This window comes from Cyrtonyx montezumae, unplaced genomic scaffold (genome assembly GCF_038088225.1).
Source record: "Cyrtonyx montezumae isolate F1298 unplaced genomic scaffold, pur_monq_1.0 scaffold_34, whole genome shotgun sequence".
NCBI lineage: Eukaryota > Metazoa > Chordata > Aves > Galliformes > Odontophoridae > Cyrtonyx > Cyrtonyx montezumae.
This window is the reverse complement of record NW_027072039.1, coordinates 1,617,977-1,641,023: the sequence shown is the minus strand read 5'-3', so window position 1 is coordinate 1,641,023 and position 23,047 is coordinate 1,617,977. Positions and strand designations below refer to the sequence as shown.

General features: G+C 37.6%; 1 protein-coding gene across 2 annotated transcripts in view; it reads left to right on the top strand.

The window, feature by feature from the left end:
- RASGRF2 (Ras protein specific guanine nucleotide releasing factor 2) overlaps window positions 1-23,047 on the top strand; it is a 113,895-nt gene that overhangs the window by 15,243 nt on the left and 75,605 nt on the right. For both annotated transcript variants that reach the window (XM_065745231.1, XM_065745230.1), the window contains exon 2: window positions 20,603-20,709. In XM_065745231.1, coding sequence (XP_065601303.1) covers window positions 20,603-20,709 — 107 coding nt within the window. The remainder of the gene's footprint in view (window positions 1-20,602; window positions 20,710-23,047) is intronic.

Here is a 23,047-nt window from a genome sequence, read left to right as displayed (position 1 = left end):
CTCTCTCAGGCTTTCCCCCCTGAAGAGGTGCTCTAAGTCCTTTGTTATATTCATGGTCCCCTGCTGTACTCTCTCCAGCTTGTCCATTTTGTTCTTGTGCTGGGGTACCCAAAGCTGGACACAGCATTTCAGGTGTGGCCTCAGAATTATTGACTAGAAGAGAAAATCACCCTCCTCATCCGACTGGCAGTGCTTTTCCTGGTGTAGTTCAGGATATCGTTAGCTTTTTTGGCATTGGGAACATTGCTGGCCCATGGTTGAGCTGATGTCCACAAGGACCCCCAGGACCTTTTCTGATAATCTGCTTTCCTGATGGGTAGCATTTGCCTACTTGGACTTGTTCCTCCCTAGGTGCAGGACTTTGAATTTCTTGCTGAATTACATAACCACTGTTCTGATGACTCTTAGAGCTCCACACAGATGCAGATGAACATACAAAATCCTCTCATCCAGGAAAATTGTTAGAAATTAAGTTTAACAGGCATGTGATAAACTGTGATTGTGAAGAGGACATTGGCAGACAAGTGTGCTGGCCAGACTGGCCCTCTTTTTTTCCTTTTCCACCATTTTTTCCACAATTGTTCCTCCTCAGTCCTCCTTGATTCCTCACTTGCAATGCCTTCATTTCTTCCTGTAATCATCCCTTAACAAGAATTGCAGAGTCCCAGAATGATCTTTCCTGCATCCCATAGGTGTAGTAATCCATGTAGGTAGTTACTTTCCATAGCTTGAAGAGTTTTGAAGAGATTATTTCCACTGAATACTTTTGATGGGTTTCTCTCTTCCCCCCCTCCATTTTTTTTTTGGGGGGGGGGAGGGTATCATATGATACATCTGCATTTCAGTCACACATATGACTGTTTAGTAAATCAAAATCTTGAAGTAATTCTAGTAACCGTCCAGTGACGATGATAATAATAGATTTCCTGTGACAAACTGCCTGGCCATTCATTCAGTGCAGGTATATAGTTCAATTCCAGATGCACATTCTCTGAAAAATTTTTCTTTTCTTTTCATTCTTTCTTACTTTTTTTTTTTACTTTTTTTTCTTTAGATACCAATATTTGGCAGAAGTCCACTGTGAAAAATTTCATGAATCACTAAATCTCACCACTGAATGAAGGAGCTACTAACTTGTAGTTCATGTTTCTTAAATGAAAGATAGACTAAATTGTTAAATGAAATTTATCTTAAAAGTGAATGCCTCTCATTACAGAACTGTTTTCTATGTTTAAGTCAAGATTTGGGGAAAGATCTGTGAAACTGACATTTCAGTTTTATACAGAATACCTGATTGACGTAACTAAGTGGAGCCTTTTTGTATCTTTGTAGTTCTAAATAACAGTCTCATGTATGCAGACAAATATTGAAGTGATTGATGGTGATCCTGTGTCAAAAATGCATCAGTAGCTTGAGTGCTAAGTTTTAGTAATAATCATTCCTAGTGTAGGAATTATAAGACATAATTTTAGTAAAATGAACCCAAGTCCTCAGGTCATAAATTATGTGTGTATAAATACACAGACAGAAAAGAGCTTTGTTTGAGGGTGTTAGTGAGAAACCTGTCAAATTTGGACCAAGATGATGATGTTTAAATTACCTACAGTAAGAATTTTATGTTAAGCTGAGCTGAAAAGAGCTCCCTTTCACACTATCTTTGGGGTCCAGTCTGTGTTAATGAAGGTTTTATAGTATTAAAAGCGGTACTTCCCCCTCCCCCCAAAAATGTTCTCTGAACTCAGCTGCTCTGCTCATCAGAGTGCGACAGCATTCCTTTCTGCAGTGGCATGAGGATGTGCAGAAGTGTTCCATGCTACTTTGTCAAAATCATGCCCAATGCATTTTCGTCTAGTGCAGTATGTATTTCTTTTATGCTTTTGTGCTACTGATATGTGGGTTTTTATGTTGTTTTATGTGCTACCGATATGTGGGTTTTTATGTCATGTTTTTATGATCTTTGGTATTGGTATTCCACATCATAACTTCATGTAGTGCATTGAGAATTAACGAGTTAATGCTCCAGCTCCGTGGATCATCAGTAGTTACGGGTATACCTTTCTCAGAACAGAAGAACTGTGTTCCCCAGAGGACTTTGTGTTGCTTTGTTATGTTTTTCCATTCAGAGGGAAAGATAAAAACTGTTTGTGTGTCCAAGACACTCTCCTCACTCACTTCTGTCTCGCGTTCAGCATTAGTGTAAGGCCTTCGGTTTATTGGACACTCTCTTGCTCATTTTATTTGTTTTATTACCTTTAATTCCAATTACATTGTATTGTATTGTGTTATTTTACTTTCTGATATCTTATTTAGTAAGTTAGCTTTCCTCTTCAGATTGTTGCTCCTTTTTTGTTTCTAGGCTCATCTCCCTTTATCCTTTTTCCTTTCCCCTTTTCCAGGGCATGGATCCACTGGGTCTCCTGCACCAGTTGTCACAGAACCAGCCCGTAAACCATTGACTGGGTCGTAAATGGAGTAGGAGCATCCAATACAAATGCTAAATTGGATGGAGCCCTGGGCAGCCTGGTCTAGTACCAGATCTGCAGGTTGATGGCCCTGTCTACAGCAGCAAGGTTGGAACTTGATGATCCTTTGGATCCCTTCCAACCCAAGCCATTCTGTGATTCACGTTCCACAAGTTTCTCCTCAGTAGACTTTCTGCAGAGCCCATGCATGTGGCTAGCACTGTTAGCCTGGGAAGTACCACAGATGTGACCCCAATCAGCAGGAGGAGATTAGTCCTGGATCTTGGGGTCTCTCTTCCCAAAACTAGAAAGTGCAATCTTCAGTGCCTTTGAATAATAGATTTTCTCTTCCACAATCCAAATAAACAGTGTATACTAGGCATTGGCAGTTTCTTTTGAGTCTTTGCAATTGAGCACACAATGTGAACCACAAGCTCCATGTCTGCTCCTTGAATTTGTCTACACTAATAATTTTGAAACATTTTTAGATGGTGGCCACATAGAATGAGAGTGGTTCAGTGAAGAATATTAAGGAGCTGGGCAAAGAGAAGAACTGATTTTATGTTTTTCCAAGCCACATCCTTATCTTCACAATGGAGGGTTATGAAAGCTGGACTACTTGGTGGATAAATAATTTGTTAGATGGTCTTAGACAAAGGGTTATGTTTAATATCGCTATGTCCAAATGGAGGCTGGTGATTAATGGTGTTCCCCAGCAGTCTGTCTTGGGACTGGTGCTCCTTATCAATAACACACACAGTTGGATCAGCAGGTTTGTAGCCAACCACCCTGTGTGGTACAGCTGATACAATGGAAAGAAGGACTCACATCCGGAAGGGCCTGGATAAGCTTGAAAAGCGTGTCAGAATAAAGTTGATGAGATTCTACAAGGGCAAGCATAAGGTGTTGCACTTGGGTCACTGCAATCCCAGATAAGGGTGTAGCCTGGAAGAAGAACTTGAGAGCAGCCAGTCAAGAAGGACTTGGGGGGTTCTGGTGGATGAGAAGCTGGACATGAGCCAGCAGAGTGCTCTTGCAGTCTAGAAGGCCAGCTGTATCCTGGGCTGCATCAACAGAGAGAGGCCAGCAGGGTGAGTGAGGGGATTGTCCACCTCTGCTCTGTTTTCATGAGGCCTCATCTGGAGTGCTGCACCTTGGCCTGGGTGTTCCCCAGCGTAAGAAAGATGTGGATCTGTTTTGGAGCAGGTCCAGAGGAAGGCAGCAAAGATGATAAGGGGGCTAGAGTACTATGAAGAAAGGTTAAGGGTGCAGGTCATATTTAGCCTGGAGAAGAAAAGGCTTAAGGGTGATCTTGCTGTGGCCCTGCAGTAATTGAAGGGAGCCTGTGTGCACGAGGAAGGCCAACATTTTACATGGTCTGATTGTGACAGGGAATTATTTTAATCTAAAAGAGTTGACATTTAGGTTAGATATTAGGAAGAAGTTCTTTACCCAGCGGGCAGTGAGGCACTGGCATGTGGTGCCAGAGAGAAGCTGTGGATGCCCCATCCCTGGAGGTGTTCAAGCCCAGGTTGGATAGTGTCCCCTGCAGCATGATACAGTGCATGATTTACACAGAATCACAGAACTGTAGGAGTGAGAGGAGACATCTGGACCAAGTCCACCCCCTCTGCCAAAGTTATGTTCCCTACTGTAAGTTGCAAAGCAAAGCATCCAGACAAGTCTTGAATGCCTCCGGAGAAGGAGACTCCACAGCCTCACTGGGCAGCCTGTTCGTAGTACTGTGTCTGTCTCCCAGTAAAGTAGTTCTTCGTGTTTGTATGGATCTTCAGATACTTCAAACACGTTTAGTGGATAGCAACCCTGCGTGTGGCCTGGGGGTTGGAACTGGATGATCTTTAAGATCCTTTCCAACCTAAGCCATTCTGTGATTGTATGATTTGTGTGCTGTGACCTTCATGATGTGACATTTTCAGCTGTCTAGAAACTTGCTTGGGCATTCATGCAGCAACTAAGTAGACTTAGAAGAAACAATGGGTGATGCTAACTGTATCAGTTTTACCTCAGTGTGATTTAAATCAGAGTTCTAAAGAATTCTAAAGCAACTCTGCACGATTGGAGTTGTACCACTTATTTCAGTAGTCATGAAATTTTAGCCCAGCAGTAATAGTTTATCCAGCTAATTGTTAGGAGTTAAACTTCTGCTAATTTTTCTAGTAGTGCTACTAGTGCTTTATGATCTGTGTTAAACAGTAGTGTCTTGATTATCTTCATTCCAGCTCTCTGCCTAGCTATGTAAGTAGCTGTGTTGGTATTATTGACCTTCTTAGTAGGACACGGTGTTTTCTTTTACGCAAGCCTTAAATTATACACTGGTGCATTTGCCACCTTGTTATATTGCAATGTTGCCTTCAGCTTGTTTTGTTAGAACACTGGTTTATAACTACTTCAGCTTAATGGCATTATGATACAGTTTAGTAGAACAAGAATAAACTGCTCTTTGGTGTTTCAAGTCTAAAAAGCAGTAATTTAGCTGGAGAAATTGTATAGATTGGTACCAGTGCTGTGAAAGTTTAAAAATTATCTGATATAAATATTTACAAGAGAGAGGTCTCAGGGGTAACTTGAACGATCTAAAAAGCAAACCTTTAAAGATTTAAACAGGTATCTACTTTCAATGTTAAGTTTTGATCAACAATCTAAATTACTGTTGTAACTCAGAAAAACATTGCTTTGTGAATGTGAAGTAAACATAGTTATGCTGCAATAAAAAATGTGCATGTACATTTTAAGTGAAGAACCATCTACTTACAGAGCTGGTAATGCAGATAAAATATTTACATGCTGTGAGTTCTAATAGGACTTGCTCTTTATAATTTAAGAAGGAATATAACATACATCCCAATCAGACAGTAGCCACTGACAGCAGCCTCTAATAGCAGTCAGCAAGGATTGCATTTTGCTAATTGGATTGCCTATTTTCAGCAATAATTTGTTCTTCCCTCTGTTTCTGAATCATTTAAAAACTGAGAAGGGGTTGTGGTGACAGGATAATAGGTAGGTGGTTTGAATCCATAAGCAGAATGTGTAACTGTCTGCCTTGCCTTCAGAGTTATGTTTTGGTTATACAGAAATGATTTTGTAGCACTGTCATATACCATGTTTTTAGCTCAACAGATTTAGAGAGGCAATAGTAACCAATCTTCAATTCTCTGTTGTAAAGAAATGCACTCGAAGCAGAATGATCCTGTGGGTCCTCTTGAGAAAATTCAAATTAGGTTGTCAGCTTAATGGTTATGTTTTGAATAGGTTTGTGGTATAAGATCTGAAGCAGGCTTTCATATGTCACTGTTTACACTGGAGCTATTCAGGTTTTGCATCTTGTTTCAGTGCTTATCCAAGATTTGTGTCACTGAGTCCATGCTCTTAACCTCTCCATGCAGTCCATTTGTCAATCCATAAATGCAGCATGCTTTCAGCTCTGTACATTACCTCCTTTTTTATTTTTTTCCTCCTCCTTTACTCCAGCTGGCTATGTCATTCAAGTCTCTGAAACAGCCAAACAGATTTTATGCCATGTATATTTTTTTTTCCACGGGAATGAAAAAAATATAAAGTATTTTCAGTGCTATAGCTCAGTACACCTAATAATGCTTAATAAACATTTGCATGTTACTGAAGAAGCAAATGTTTCTCCAGTTGTATTCAAACTGAGAACTTTGAAACTCTTATCTTCACTTACTGGAAGCACTAGCACACCTCTTAGATTGCTTTATCTTTGGTAAGGATAATTTTAATGATCTGACAGGGGCAGTTTATGGCTAATTTATTTTATATCAACCTGGTTGAGGCTGTTTTTCTGACACTGTCAGGCAGGAAGGTGGCAGTCAGCATGGTTGCTGCAATTTCTCCATGAGAAATAGCATCCCATTTTTATGAAACTGGTAGAACAAGTAGATGTTCGTAATGTTTTACATTGCAAATGTTAGAGTGGAGGTGTTAGCAATAGAATTTTACAAATTAAAGCAAGTAGGATGGGAATGTGGGGAGGGGAGGGTTTCAGCAGATACTGACCTTTGAGCTTCTGATAGGATAATTATTTTGCATGGCCATGTAATTTCAAGAGACCTGAGTATCTTCCATTTAATTTACTGCAAGATTTTCCTGTGTGACTGAGTAGTTAGTTTTAAATTGGCTTCAGTTGATAAATCAGATAAATCAGTCTTTCAACTTGCACATTGTGAAATGCTTGTTTTTGAATGCAAAGCTGTTTTAACCTTTGTTGGTCTGCAGTGTTTCAGTGCCTCAAATAAGCTGTATGTGATGCTCCATGGATGTTACATGAAGGCATGTGTATGTTACTTTAAAGCAGATCTCAAACCTGTTGATCTATCACTGTTGACCAATTCAACACAGATAGATTTGCACTGAAATATTTTTTTGTTCTTTTGAGTATGTTTCTTATTTATGGGCCAGAGCACTGTAATTTTCTATGGGATACGGAAGTATTTTTTGCCTTACAGGTACCAGTCCTGCCCCCGTTGCCCAGTGCTGGTGTAGAAGATGCAAGCAGTATTTTTCTTCTTATTGAAAACTTTCCCTCAGAAAAGATTACTTAAGCAATGTTTTGTCCATTCCTGTAGAAAGAATACTAAGTTTTTAGCAGGAAAGTGGGTGAGGATTTTAACAGATCTGAAAGTCGCAGTAGATCCCTACTGTATTCTGAACATGGCTTTACATGCCTGTTGATGCAGACTATTGTTCTCTTATGGCTTCCATAGTACATAATTTCTTGTTGTCAGTGGCAAAACTGGGTAACTTTTCAATCCATCCATTGTGTTCCTGTGGCTTTGAAAAGGATAATACTTACGTGGGCTAGAAAGCTCCAAACATGAGAGATCTGTGTGCAAAGAAACTGAATTTCAGGCATAGTCTTCCCACAGTAAATTCCAAGAGTTGAAAACAAACAGCAACAAAACTCATCAGAATGTATTTAATATGCAGCTTTGGATAATAAACTGTTTCTCATACGTTTTTGTTGAAAACTACCTAAATATGTGGTGGTTGTAGTGCTTTTTTGTGTGTATCGTTTTTTAAAAAAGGATCAATTTTAGTTGTTAAAAAAACAAACAAGAAAAGGGTAATTTCTATTTAGTTGAGAGGAAAATTAATTCAATTAAAAAAGTGGGACATCTGTGAGCAAATGCAAAGAAAAGACATAAGGCAAATTTAATTTCAGCATTTATTATGTGAATACTTACTTGACATTTACACGCAGTTATTACCTTACTTCAAGGAATGTGAATTATTTTTATTATTTTGAGAAACTTTGGTAAAATAATAGCATCATAACTTCTAAAACATGACCTTAACTGCATTTGAAGTGTAGTAATGTTCTTTAAAACAATTGTATTTGTATTCAAGCTGATGCTGATTTACTTGATCTACTTTAATTGCCATTTTAGGCTTTTCAGTCATGTATTGTTGAAGATGTTGTGAAGCAAACAATAGAAAACAGGAAGGCTTCTTTGATTTTATGGCAAGTTCAGCACCTAGTGAACTGCTGTTTTTTGTCAAACTGTCAAGAAATCAATAACATTTGGCCATTAACTGCTGCAAGAGAAAGACCAGAATGCTGTTTTGCACTTCTCAAGCCAAAGCTCTGTAGTATTTCTTGTGCAATACCAACATTGCTACCATCATGCAAAGGTTTTTTCTGTTTGAAGATGATCTCTCTCAGAAGTTCACTCCCTGTTCAGGTGAGCCTGAGAAATCTATTGTTCTTGAGGATGCAGTTAGACATAGCAAAATGTGATGTTGCTTAACAAGAAACACAGAATATTCTATGCGAAACAGAAAACCTCCTGGTTTTATGTAAAACCTACAGGTGTTTTTTGGGAAAGTGATACTCGTGGTTTTCTGCCCTTCTCCCTCCACCTGTCCTGTGACTCCCAATCTGTTGTCAGCTTAGAACTGCTCTTAGTTCCCACAAGAGCACTCTGACTGCAGGGAAGCGATGTTTGGCCAGCAATCCTGTGTATGTTTTGACATCTTCAAATCTGTGGGCAGCAGAGTCAGCCTTTGCTGCTATGCAGAGTTTGTGCTGGATAGCCTAACAGCAGGCTGGACTGAGGTGTTGTGGCTGTGGTTACTGAGCCTAAGCAGTACCTGTGAATCTGAAACAGAGTTCTGATGTGCCCCTAGCAGCTTTGCAAAAAGCGTATGCTGGCAGTTGCAGATTTGCTGCAGAAAGCTGGTAAGAGAAAATGGTACTAATATAAATAAATGTAATGTTAAATGCTCTAATGAGCTGTGTTGTTCAGGAAGTATAACCATGTTGCCTACCCCTTATCCTGAGTAACAAAACAATATAATCTGTGAATTAAACACAAATATTAATCCTGTCCAAGAGTTGTGGAACATCTGGAAATGTATCCACAATCAGAAAGATGCTTCCAAACATCTATATTAGCCAGTGCAGTGCTAGAAATCTGTCATGGTTGGAAAACGAAATGAGTGCCTAGCATGAATAAAAAATTCTTCAACTTTTCCCTGGGTTGTTATATTTTAGTACGTTACAAAAAAAAAAGCATCACAGCTGTTTATTTGACATCACAGTTCCAGTGAAAAAGAGTTGATGGAAGTTATTATCACTAACATGGATACTGAAAAGTAGTTCTGATAGCTCCTATTGAAATATTTGCTTTAAATCCTTTTTATTTCTACACATAGTAAAAATCAGCGCACAAAAGATAATTCTGATTTGCATTTACTAACTTGGTTCATGTCGTCTTTGAAGATAGGAGATGGCTGCCTGCCTTCAAAGTAACTAGCTGGATGAAGACAGCACTTGAAGTCAGATGTAAAAGATCTGTTTTACAGAGGAGACACTGATAATTAAATGATAAAAATTGATATTTGTGGACAAAAAGGGGACCACTTATTCATACACTGGAACAAGTAATGTTTTGCTAGGATGTGTATCTTCTGGTGCCTTCATGCACTTTAGACACGATATCTTTTAACATCTTTTTTATGCAAAAGATTTTGTGAAGCCTTCTCTTCCATGTAAACTCTCCTCAAAGAGAGAAACTCTCTAGAAAATAGGATCCCTGCATGTGAAGCTCGTATACCGGGAAGATTCTCCTTTCCTTTGTCAAGGCAGTCCTATATAATGGTGGGTTTGAAACACTTGAAGTGGAGGAGAGAAAAAATGTTTTCTCATATCCAGAGGCTCAGCTGAGGTAGTGTTGGTGTTTGAGTGGGTAGAAAGTCCTGCAGTTGAATATTAACATTTTTCCAGCAAAATCTCTGGCTGTGTGTAAAGAGAAGTGCTTTTTCTCCCCTCTATGCTTAAATAGTAGGTTATGGTCATTAACAAGTGACTTCCTATTGCTCTGATTGTGCACATTATATTGTTTGATTAATAGAGGTGGAAGGACAAGTATGATTAAAACCATTAAAACCCTTTGCTCTCAATTTTTAGGGGAACCAATATGCAGACGTTTCCTAAAAGTCATGAAACATTTATATCCTGTTATCAGAGAGTACCAGTAGATGCTGAGTTACTCAAAAAATAAGAAACTTCAACATGTCCTTTGCTGCATGCATGACACTCATTGGGTTAAAAGACAGATACAGTTTCTTAAGTTTTAAAGTGTTTCACGTTGCATGAAATCAAAAACCTTTGTTACTGACAGACAACCTATTGTGTATCACAGTTAAAAGTAATTGAAAGATCTTTATAAAAATCTGAGAACATTTGCTATGGGTGTAGTTGGTGAACTTTTGAAAACTGAGTATTTAAGTGTGTCTTTGACACTGGATGTTGTGAAATGTGGGTTCTATCTCTAACGCTATTGGTTTTAGCAATCTCCAGACAAATTCTGAAAAGCAATTGTTGGCTCTCAAGTTCCATAGTACAATCCAGTTCTCTCTCTCCCATTAGTAGATGTCTTACCAATCTGAGGTTTTCATATATAAGTGTGTGGTGGGTTAATTGATTGTACTGTGTAAGTTTACTGTTAAATAGGGTCTAAACAGGTTCATCAGCTTAATGAAACCTCAGTAAATCCTTGCACAAAAAATTTGTTGACAGTGGATAGCTTGAAGTAATGCTACTGAGGTTAGTAAAATATTATCTTATGGAATAGACTGAGTCATTATAATTGGTGTTTCAGCAAAGTAAGCTGCATTGGATTTTATTTATTTATTTATTTATTTATTTTGCCATTGATGAAATCTCAGAGAACTGAAAAGGCTATCCATTGTAAGAGTATATATAGACATGTCACAGAAATCTGATCCAGTCCTTTCTAAGCAGTTCTGCCTGTTCTGACAGAATTTGTCCATGGGATGTCTGGTACCTAGGGACTTGGAAAACTCCTTGAACTGTGAGCATGTTCTGTGTGCTGAGGTCATGCTGAGACCTTTGTCAGTTACTGCTGTGGTCCTGGATGTCCAATCTAAAGGCCTGGTTTTAGTTTCCTCTAAGGAGAGAAGTGCTTCTTAATTACTTAGAGTCTTTGGGAATGAGATCACAGAGTATGACTTCAGTGAAGAATTTTTCTGTGGATTAACATTAGAGAGGCTCGGTTTTCAGCTCTACAGAGTTCACAGAATTCATGAATGCAGTTCCCTGGCATCCTGAGTTTGGATCAGTCAGTGCTCCTGTTGGTGAAGTATAAGCAAATGTACAGAAGCTGTACAGGCAGTAGAGTGTTCTTCTCATGCTGGAATAGGCTCTTTTTGCATAAAACAAGATTCTGTCTTCCAGAAATTTCTACTGGCTCCAGCCCTGAACTAGTGAACTACAGAATTGTTCAACCCTAGTGAAGTATGAAGTAAAGCTATTGGTTGGCTTGGTGATTCCAGAAAGACATTTTTCTATGTCATAAAGTCATTCAGGTTTGTTAGGAAGTTTTGAAAGCATTATACATGACTGTTTGCAGTGGTCTTGTCTTCCATCAGAGCTTTGGCAGGCTCCCATTCTAGAGAGTGGACTATACCAGTCTTGCTCCTCATCTCACAGAATGCTGCAGCTGCTTGAAATTTTCAGTGTTTGTTTTCCCTAAATCTGTTTATATATAGAAATGGTTATATATAACAGAGATGTAACAAGGTCTAGGATGAGCTGACTTCTGATTCTTGCTTCCTTATCATATGTTGGCTCACTTTATGAAGAAGAGCTCTGTTTATAGCAATCTTGTGTTGAATTTGTTCACAGCAGATCTATATTTGGGCATCTATGCACATATCCTTATGCCTAAATTAAGCACTATAATTCTTACCTTGTAGAGGAGTTAGAAGATTAGAGATTATAGAGTCTCATAGAGCTTCAAAAATGACAGATTTTCTGTGTATATTCATAATATAACTAGAAAGCCTGCCAATTGATCTGCTCATTAGAAATTAATACTTCAAAATAACACACTATGTAAAAAACTGTTTAGGTGTCTCATATTCGGTATATACATTTTTATGTGTGTGGTGGCGGTTTTTTTTAAGTGATTGAGTTTGCTGAGAAACTTGCTAGTACACTCTCTTTTGAATGGAATACTCAAAACTGAGACTTATTATTAATTTCATTATTTAGCTGCTCATTCATTGTTTTAAGTAAGAGGCATGTTTCGTAGTAAGTGTAATTTGACATCTAGAACAATTAAACAAGACCTTAGGTAGATTTTCCATTACTTATTATGTTAGCATTGATTAAGGAGGTTCTGTGGCTCACTGTGAGGCTCTTCCATGCAGAAACAGTCTATTGAGTTTTTTCTGGCATTACCCAAGAGTTCTCACTAGAAGATTATAAATGTCCCTTCTGGCCTTTAAAATCTTACCTTCTGATTAAAATACCAGGATTAATTTTGTGGAGCAAAACAAAAACAGAGGTTATATACAGCTGAATTTATCTGAAAGATAAATTAATTATCAGATTCCAGTCAGAAAAGTTGGGTGACAGGTACTTAGGATATTTGTTGGACAAGGAGAGAATGGCTGTCAGCACTTGGAGAAAGGTTACGCTTGCTAGGAATGAGATGCCAAAAAAGAAAACCTCAAAAGGTCTAATTTCTGAAATGTATATAAAGCCGTCACTGACTGTAGTATTCTCTCGTGTCTCTTTCTAACCATTTCTCCCATCTGTCCTTTCTTTATCAATCTGGACAGCACAGTTTTCTGCTGTTCCATGCTAGGTTACATGGTAGGGCTGTGCTCCTTTTCTGTTGCTTGCATTCGTAGTGCAGGTGATGATGGTTTCAACATAGGTTTCTGCTGAGCTACACAGAGATCGAATGTAAACATACTGAACATGTCTCAAACTATGAGTAGAAGGAACTTTATCAAAGCAAGTGATGTTTTCCTTTTGCAAGGGAATTAGGGAATATATTATAAAGAAACTGAGGTCTGGAAGCGATGAGAAACAGTGCATGTTAATATGGTAGCTAAAATTTAGAGGTTAAGAGAGAGAGGCATACCCGAGTAATGTTTCTTTTTTCCAGTGCTTGCAAGGCTGAGAATCCTTTGCAAGGGGTTCATGATTTACAGTGAGAAGCAGAAGAATATCAAAATCAGTAAGAAAAAAACCTCTTCCTATCATTTGGTTTTAGGTGGATTTTATTTGTGTGACATGTACAGAAAACAGTTTTCACTGTATAGGTATTTGTTTTATAGAAATACTGTCAGGGTACTGCAACCCCCAGAAGTTAGATAGAAAGGCATATCAATGTCAGTCTCTTGAGGCCTTGCATGTGGGAGGAGAAGCTAAGGATAAGCAGGAAAGCAGCTGTTCTGGGAATGCTGTGAATATTTACTAGTGAATATGGTAGCATCACAGTGCAGCCTTTCAGCACCCTGAAAACTTAGGTGAGTGGCTTTGTAGATTGCTTTGCCAGAAACAGGCATATTGATATGGAGTTCAAGTTCGTTGCCAAAAGGCCTTAAGAGCTCTGAGTTATACACAGATTTCCCAACAAAATGAGATGTTTAAAACGATTGTCCTGAATTCCAGTCCTTCATTATAGACCTCTGTTCTGTGCCAGGCTCTGGGGACAGCAGCAGTAGAGAAATGACTGTTGAGAGGGGAGGAAAGATGTCCTGCTGCTAGGTAATGCACAGCCTTACCAGGTAACCAGCCTGTGTCTTCTGACAGGAAATTTCCACTGGACAGGGACAAATGAATTTTGAGAAGATGGTTACTCTGCTGTATCAGTTACTGTAGTCTTTAAATGTGGAAATCTCCTTTTGTGTGGCAGAATTTTTCCCTGATGATGATGTGTTGCTGAAGTACAAATGGTCTGCACTGAAAATTTAGCAGATGGGGCCATATTAGCCTGATTCTCTCATCCGTGGAAACAAATGCTATAACCATTATAATTTGGCATCATTTTTATTCAAGTTAATGCATTTGCAGGACTATGGTCTTCAGTAATGATTATGCATTCCTTTTTTTTTATTTTTTGTTTTGCATGCTAGTTAGGTATATTATTATTATGATTGTTATTATTGTTAATATTTATTCATTTTTAATTTTTTTTAAAACCGATATAGAAAGAGTATATAAAAGAGAGTAGACTTACGTATATCCTCTCTACATTCAAACTACTGATTGTTTGTTTAAACATACTGCTGCTGCTTTTGGCCTAGGCATTATTTGCAGAATACCTCAGATGTGATTAAGTGACACAGGCCAGAATAGATTTTATGCTGCAATTTATAACTTGATTTAATCCAATATTAGTTTAAGAGGAAAGACAGCATAAAATGACTTAATTGTCTTTTATAGCATTGCTGTTTGTATTTGACTGGTGTTTAACCAAAAAGTGGGATAGATACTACAGCCCACCTCTGAATATCTTCAGTGTGAGAGGTGGCATTCAAAAAAATGCCTTCTAACTTGCTCTTGATCCAGTGGCTTGCCATGTTCTTATATTTGCCTTTATTTGCTATGAATTAGCAGATTCCTAAGCCTCTTTCTTAGTTACTTTCTGAAGTTTTTTCTTCTCTTGTGTTGTTCAGTACCAGATTTCTGTCTACCATGAGTGATAAAGTGACATTTAAGATGATATAAAAACCCTAATCCCTGGTTGTGTTCTGCAAAACGGTGCCATCAGAAAGAAACATGGAAGTTAAAATGCTGCAGTGGCTCTCTACCAGCCTTACACATTTCCTCTTAATTTCTTTAAAGAATTAAAATCAATGTGTGCAGCTGCAAAGATTAAGTATGTGTGTAACTGCATACATTACTCAAGATGTTTTATAGCCTAAAAGTCTTGTCTGCCCTGTTCTGGTCCTTCCCTAATCATCCCTACCATTCTCATTTACTTTCTTGGCAGCTGCTGAGACAGGGCTGGTGTGTTCATGGCAGTATTTGTCATTATCCTAGGTTCTCACCCCTGAATGGTGGTGCCAAGCACAGAGCTCATTTTTTTTTCACATGTGAAGCTTGGAATATATTCCCTCATGTATGTCACTTTACATTTGTGTACCACAAACTTCATCTGCTGCTTTATTGTCCAGTAACTCTGGCATGTCAAGTCTGCAGTTCTTCACAATGGTTCTTGTCATTACTATCTTGAATCATTAACAAACTTTGTCATCCTTTGTAATCTGTTTTTCCAGTTCTCAGAGCAATTCTCTGTGGAAGTCCTTTGGTGACCTTGTTCCATTGTAATAACTGACAGATGGTCCAATATTCAAATTCTTATCTTTCTTTTGATTAGATGTATTTTTTCTTTTTATTTGTGAAAGGACCTTCCTCTTGGAATTCCTGGATGCTTAATTCTTCTAAAATCTGTCAAAAACATCTTGGAAATTTTATCATTGTAATCCACATGCTACTTGAGTCTGTTGAAGAACACTGAGGGCATAGAGTTGATGACATCATTATAAGTATGTGATACTGGATTTTCCAAAGTACACCATATTAATTCAATTATCCACTAATTCTGTTCTCATTATAGCTTTTAGTAGTTGATGTGATACAAATACGAAGTGCATTGGCTTTGTAGATCTCCCTGGAAGCTTTAAAAAACAAATTATAGTAATTCTAATCCTTCTTACTGTTAGTTCATTTTCATGCTAATTTAACAGTGAGCTACGGATTTCTTGCCAGTGTTAGTGGCACAGCAAATTTTGAGACAGGGAAAAACCCAGCCTTGGCATTTGATTTCTTTTGTTTTAAAGGAAAATAGCTACCTTTATGCTCATCCTGATCCAGTCCACTGTCTTCCTCACCTCCATACCCTCATCCTTCTGTACTCTTTCGTTTTTAGGGATACTTCCTTGTTCCAAAAAGACTTCTTTCCCCTGCTATCCAAAGGATTTAAGAAATAGAAAATGCAAGGGCTGTTTTATATTTGAGAGCTTGGGCATAATACTGACAGTAGGAGATATCTGGAAACTTTACGAGTTCATATGTCCTTGTATGTGCTGCTTTGATTTAGAATGCAGTTTAATGCTTTTCTTCCAAGGACTGATGAAGAATCTTAGATCACTGCAGTGATTGTGCTCCTCTGTCCAGTGCTTGAGATGACCCCCAGATTTCTAGATCCTGAAATAAAAATGCCCCTAGTAGTCAAAAATGAGATATATTTCTGACCTGTTTCATTCAGTCTCAATTAGTAGCCATTTCTACCTTTTTTTCCTGTCAAAGGATTTTTACCATGCTAGTGCAGTCCTTAAGGATAAGGCAGTTAATTAAACTTCCTCGTGTGTAACACTGAAATCAGCTTTTGTTAAGGCTCCTAATTTTTTGTGGTAATCTTCATGCTCAGACTAACTTTTGCCAGCTATTTTGCATTGTTATTACTATTCCTTTCAATATGATGGCTGGAATTTTTTTTTTTTAGATTCTTATCAAGTTACTGGCTTGAATGTGAACAGAACTGCATAGTAAGTCATTGACAGATCAGGAAATAGCATTAGGTCACTCCGCACTCAAGTTCTAAAATAATATATTATGAAGGGAATAATTTTGTTTTATGTTTAATATGGAAAGCTTAGGGAGAAGCAGTGCATATACAAGTATCTGTTGTCATACTATAATCATTTACAAGCCCACAGTATTAAAAAAATTGGTAGTCACCTCAGAAACATACTTCAAATGTTTTTTATACCATGCTAATGAAAGGATTAGGTGCCAAAAGCACATGCATCCTTTACCTAGTACTAGTTTTTCTATCCAGTCACTAAGAGCTGACCAAAATCTTGAAGGAGCTGGACACAGGAGCCTGTAGTAGGAAATGTCAAGCAGTATTATCATCTGTGGGAGTAGCTTTTTCAGTCTTTGATGTGCAGCAGCACCACTATGGGAAGATAAGTGCTTATTCTTCTTGTTCCTTTCATCTTGCAGTAACTCGAAATTGTTACTTCCTTTGTGAGCATCAGCAGTAATTTACTAACAGAAAAGATTTTTCAGATTGCTGCATTAGTAGGGGGTGGAAAGGAGTAAACAGATGATAGAAGCATGGTGATGAGATACTAGGTGACAAAGCAGAGATGTCCTTTGCAAATTCCTTGTGAGCTGGAGAGAAGAGTGAGCTGTGGTACCATCCCTGTTTACTGGAAGTGCTGTGTCTGTTTGTGTGACTCTCACTTCATAAACAGCAAATTCTTATGTCAGTCAGAAGGGAAACAGCATGCTGTTGCTGAGAAATTTAGTCTTAAGGGTGTTTGAATTGATGGAAAATTGACCCTAGTATGCCACAAAAGGGATGTTTATACAGGGTATGGGTTTTTTTTGTTATTTTCCCCAGAATAAAGCTTGTTTTTCTCCTTAGGAAGCATGGCAACATTAAATTTTTTGCTGTCTTATTTTGAATACAGCTGTTATCTGGGATTTTACAATGTGTGTACATATACGTATGTATCAGACTGTCAGTGGAGAGAGCTCAGCATAATAATGAGTGGCACTAAATGCTCTGGGAAAGTACTTTCCATCTTAGTCTTGTTCTGGTTACTTCTCTGAAGCAGAGGTACCAATCAGCTCTCTCCGTAATCTTTCATTCTTTCCTCAGTGAGGAACTTTGGTTGATACAGGCTGGAGAAGTGATGCACAGTAATGTTCTTGTTGCATCTTGCTCCTGTTTTTCTTTCTTTCATGGTCAGTCAAGATAGTGCCTTCAAAATTATGCAACTAGTAATAACTTTCCCTTTTTTTTTCAGGCTGTGTTTTAGAGAATTTCCCCATCCAGATCTGCTTGTATTAAGATAAAGACTTCTGTTTCACTTGTGCATACATGAATACTGAAAAGACACCTTAAAATGAAATGAACATGTATGTTTTACATCAAAATACAGAATGTTCATTTTATCTTCTGTGAGACTGAAGATTTTAGAACAAACAGAAAAAAAATCCAAAACATGCATTTATTTTGAAACATGAGTGCCTACTTGCTAGTTCAACAGACACGATAAATGATGATATTGGTACCTGGTGTAAATGTGTCCTGTAGTGCATAAATATTTACTGTCATCAGGAAACCTTTGGATGGATGCAGAAAAGTGTTGAAAATATAGTAAAGCATCAAGGTTACCATCATATTTTCTTACAATGCTGCTTGAGAAATGTTAATAGAGGAGATAAAATTCAAGCATGATGTAGAGATTCTCTTTGGAGGTATGTTAACGATAATTTGCTCTTTTCTTACCATAGAGTTGACTTCTGGCTAAGTCAAGTGATAGTTGATGCTCGTGTTGGAAGTGCAGTACTCCCACATCAATGTGTGATGGAGCAAGTAGGTGATTTTCTGAAAGCAGCTTATGGAAACAAGTGCCTTTTGTAATTTAGTTGTATTTTTCATTGAGTACAGCCCTTTGGCAGTAACATTCTAAAATTTGAATTTGTGCATTTTCTTAGTCTAATGAAAAAGATTTAGATCTGTTACAGCAATAACTGCATAACTCTAAGTCTAAATTTTGTGAAATGAGATCACTGCAAATCTTGCTTAAATGAGGTCTGAATTAGATGACTTCTAAGAGATAGGGAGGACTGCAGTGCTGTCTTTTCTGTTAACTTGAAACACAGTGGGATCTTAATCCCGTGCTTGTCTATACTTGTATCTGTTCTTATTTATATGTCAGTTAGCAGCTTTGTGAATCACAAATAACTTGTTATATAAAATATATCTCTGATTGGTGTGATTTATCTTTAAATATACTTTAAAAGAAAGACATATCCACTCTATAAACAAAGCACATTTGTATGAAATCGTGCTACACTTTTTTCCATCTTATCAGATATGGAAAATCTTATGGATGTCATTATTTTACTTTGGTTCAAGGCATTCAGATTTGAGGGACACACATCATTGGAAGACTCATAGGGTTGTCCTTTGAGTGATTTATTCATTCTTGACTGTAAACAGGAGTAGTTTTCTTTCAGAAACATAACTGATGAAAGCCCAAGCTTTCTGTAGCCTAATATATGTGAGTATTTCTGCTTATTTTGCCTTGCCTTGCTTGTTTTGATTGCCTGCTGCTAATCCTGCAGTACTTGTGATCTTCTGTATGAAAAGCATTTTGTATGCATTTAACAACTTGTAGTAAATAATAGAATGCACAGGCAAATAGATTTCTCTTTGTGGAATGACATTTTGTGTATTCACATTACCTGATATGAAATTAAACATAGAACTGTACTCAGAAGCACAGAAGCAGTTGGGTTTTATAGATGTGAGGCCCAGGCACGCACCTAGATAAAAGCACAGGTGTGCACTCAGCCCTAGTGCCAGTAGTGAATGCAGTTCATGCTGGGCTCTGTACATGCAGGCTGCCAGATGTTTCAGAAGGGCTCAATGAATGGATGAAACCCCCTCTCTTTTTATATGGACAAAATTCATTATAAATGTTGATTGGAAATGTATGCAGCCACTTCTCTGTAGGTAAAATTTAATCCCTCTGTTTCTTTTTGTGCTTCTGTTCCTCCTGCTCTTGAAATGGTTACTAATTCTGAAGTGGTTTATATCTGCTGCATCCACAGCTTTGTGCTTGGCTCTGAGAGGTATTTTCAGCTTAACTGCAGGGTTGACAAGGGAAGCAGAATGTTTGTTGAGATCACTTCAGGTCACTTACTGCTGTAAACAATGGCTAATGGAGTGGTGGGAGAATGTAAATTACATACCTCACTTCCTAACCTGTGTGAGTTTGGAATTTGCCATTAGAACGTAGGAAATAATTGCTATCATATAGTCACAGTCAGTTTCCTGTTAACGGGGATGATGTTGGAAGACAAACTGAGAAATTTTAAGTAATAAGAACTGAATGATCTGGTATGGAAATGCTTTTCTCCGAGTCCTCCTGAATGACACAGCCTAACTACTGGATGGCTCTGTGCAGGGTCAGATCCAACAGAGCTAAATCTGCTTGTGAAACAACTGACTACCTAATGGCTGCAATCAAGGCATCTACTGAAATTAAAGGTGTGCGTTTAGTTAGAATATTTTCTCACTTATTTTCATCTGAATTGCAGGAATACTGTTTGCAAGTAGCCTTATGAGATGAGTTTTGAAATAGATGATGAGGTTCTCAGGTTCTTCTAGATATTGATATTATTATTGGTATTACTTGATTGTGAAAGGAGGAAAAAATTCCTGGAAATTGTACATTCCACAGAACATACTATGGGCAAAATCCTTCATGTGAAAAGGCCATCAGAAATATGATGCTTCTTTTGTAAGTTTTCTTATTTTCTTAAGAACATGAAATGTGCTGTAATGATAATTATGGCGGAGGCTTCTTGAAAAAGAGAAGTGTTCTGGGAGTGTGAAAAATCTGAAGGAACACTTTTCTTACTATTTTGGAGTAAAGAAGACATTGTCTGGACCAAGTGCATTCTTGTGATGAAGTGGTGGCATCACCAGATTTGGTATCCTAAGAAAAATGTTAGCTGAAAAAATGCAAGGAAAAAAGAACTACAGATAATCTACTACAGTTACAGTATTGTAGTCAACTGTAGAAGCTTGTCGCCTTGTGTGTGAGATCTTAAGAATGATCTTACTGTATCATGAAAGCTATTACCTTGATTCATAGGGGAGTATGTTACAGTTTCAACTTCAATCCATGTTTCATGACTAATATAAAACAGATCATCACAGGCTGACAACAGTTTGGGCTGAATTTAAAAAGATACCTTATATACCTTTTTAACAGTAAACGTTTTTTTTTCTCATTTTAATTTGCAGTATTACTTTACTGTTCTATTTGGCCATGAAGGGCAGAAGCCACTGGAGCTCCGTTGTGAGGATGAAGCTGATGGAGACGAATGGGTGGAAGCTATTCACCAGGCTAGGTATGAAACTTGATCATTAATCTTCACCTCTGTTTCACTGATAATAATTCGAAAATCTAAATTCACCTTCTACAATAGAAATACATTTTACAATGTGTTAGATGTGTATTACTTGCAATTCATGGATATGCTCAGTTCATGCTTACAAAGCTGTATTTTATCATTTGCAAGTGATTGTATTCTAGATGAAATACACTACAGAACACCCTTTTATTAGAAACAGCTCCTTGGATTAGTTTCTGCTAAAAGCAAAGTGTTTTATATGCATGAAGAAATAAGTGATCTTCAAATGAATAAATGAATGTTTCTTCAAAAGCTCTTATTCAGGAGTAAATGTAAGAAAAAGAAAATCAAACAATCGGTATGATAAAATATAATGAAGAAAATTCTTCTCTAATTTGAAGTTCTGAACAGTGCCTTTTGAAAAGGGCATGTTAATACTTCCAGCACTGCAATAATTTCTCAGAAAAAATTACAAAAAAGGTCTGATGGGTTAGTATTCAAGGTATAGTATAGTTACAGGTTATAGTATATAGGGTTATAGTATTATTATTCAAGATATAGTATAGTTACAGGTTATAGTATATATATAGTACAGGTTATAGTGTATAGGTTAGTATACAGAAAATCAGCCAACTGAAGCATGGAGAAACGGGTAGCAGAGGCAAATGTCTGCTGAAATGTGCTTTTTCCAGCCTCTTATATGCTAACCTCAGCTAATCTACTATACCATGGTAACACTTTGAGGAAGGAGACAGTTTCTGAGTTGCTCACAACCTAAGCCATGTAAACAAAAGTCATTGGGCTTCATAACGAAAAATTAACAACACCAGATAGCAGTTTAATTTAGACTTTCTGAAATTAGTCCCAGAAGATCTAGCCCTTATGTCCTCTAGGCTTCTACTGTTTTTGTTCTTATCATTTTCTTAGCATTGGTGCCTAACTGAACTGTTTTCACTCTTTCTTGGAGCACCTGCTGGGCTGTGGTATTAGATGAGCCATATTTTGCATGGCAATCCTGTCAGTGAGCAACACATTTCGGGAACTGAGAAGCTATAAGATTTCTTCCCATATCACCTGTGTTATTAAGGGGAACTGTTCAATTTGTTATTGGATTTAGGACAATTTCTGCTGTAATTCAAGCTAAAAAGGAAATGAGAGAAGAAGACTGATTTTTTTGCTTTCTGGTAAGGGCATTCAGGGTAACCAGGATCCTACACTGTGTTCCTTATTCTGAGAATTTTCTTCCAGCTTGTTGCCTGGTGTAAAAGGCACATATGCAAGAAGAGCTTCACAACACTGAGTTTAAATTTCTTATTGGAAGGTTCAGTTCATAAACACTTCCCACATGAATTTCCAGGGTAGCAGTTAGCAAAACATTAAACTAACCTTAAAGAACACACAAATGAAAACATTGACAAGCTTTTCAGAAGAAGCTAATCTTGAATTGTTGCTTGCACCTATCATCTGGAGTGACAGGTATAGTAACTTGGAACTATGGACACTGACTATGAGGGATACCCTTAGGACCTTGTGTCACCTGAGGGATTTTTAACTGTGCTTTTCTGCATAGGTTCTGTATTTCTTGGCAAGGTTTTCGATGGACTTGGACACTGTTTCATGTTCTAGTGACAAAAAATACGTTGAAATTCAGCTAATTCAACACAAAACATAAGACAGTACTGTTATTACATCATTATTCTTGAGTGTAAATTACTTTTCTTTGCTTTGTGCTGTGCTTAGCAAAAACACTTGTGGATATACATCTAGTTGTTTAAGCACTGGGTCTTTTACCAAAGATACGGGAAAGTGAAAGATAGTAGTTTTAGGCTGTCACTTAAGACTTTTCTTGCTGTCTCAAATAATACAGTGTTGTTACAGATTATTTTTTTTCCCTGCATCACCAACGTAGACTTTTTTTGCTTGAATTTGTCTATATTTTTTACATATGGGGACAAGCTGCAGCAACTGCTTGAGTCTTACTGCTTGTCTGACACTAGTCTAAGACATTCGTGACCCTTTCATGTTTTTGTTTCGGATTGCTAGATGACAGTTTGCGCTGCACTTTGAAGATACTTTTCTCAGAATCTTAGATATCTTAGGTAAAAAACTGAAGAGGTATTAAGAACATTTATCCTTCCCTTAAGTTTAAAGCCTGGGTTATCTTCTTTTGTGTGAATGTACTAGAAATATTTATTTACTTTCTGGAGGATGTCTTTGTTATCAGAAGCTATGATAATCGATGTTTTAGGTAAGACAAAACAGGCTTGGAGCTTTTTTTGTTTCGTTGTTGGTGTTGGTTTTTTTGGTTGTGGATTTGACTTCTTTTGTTGGGTTT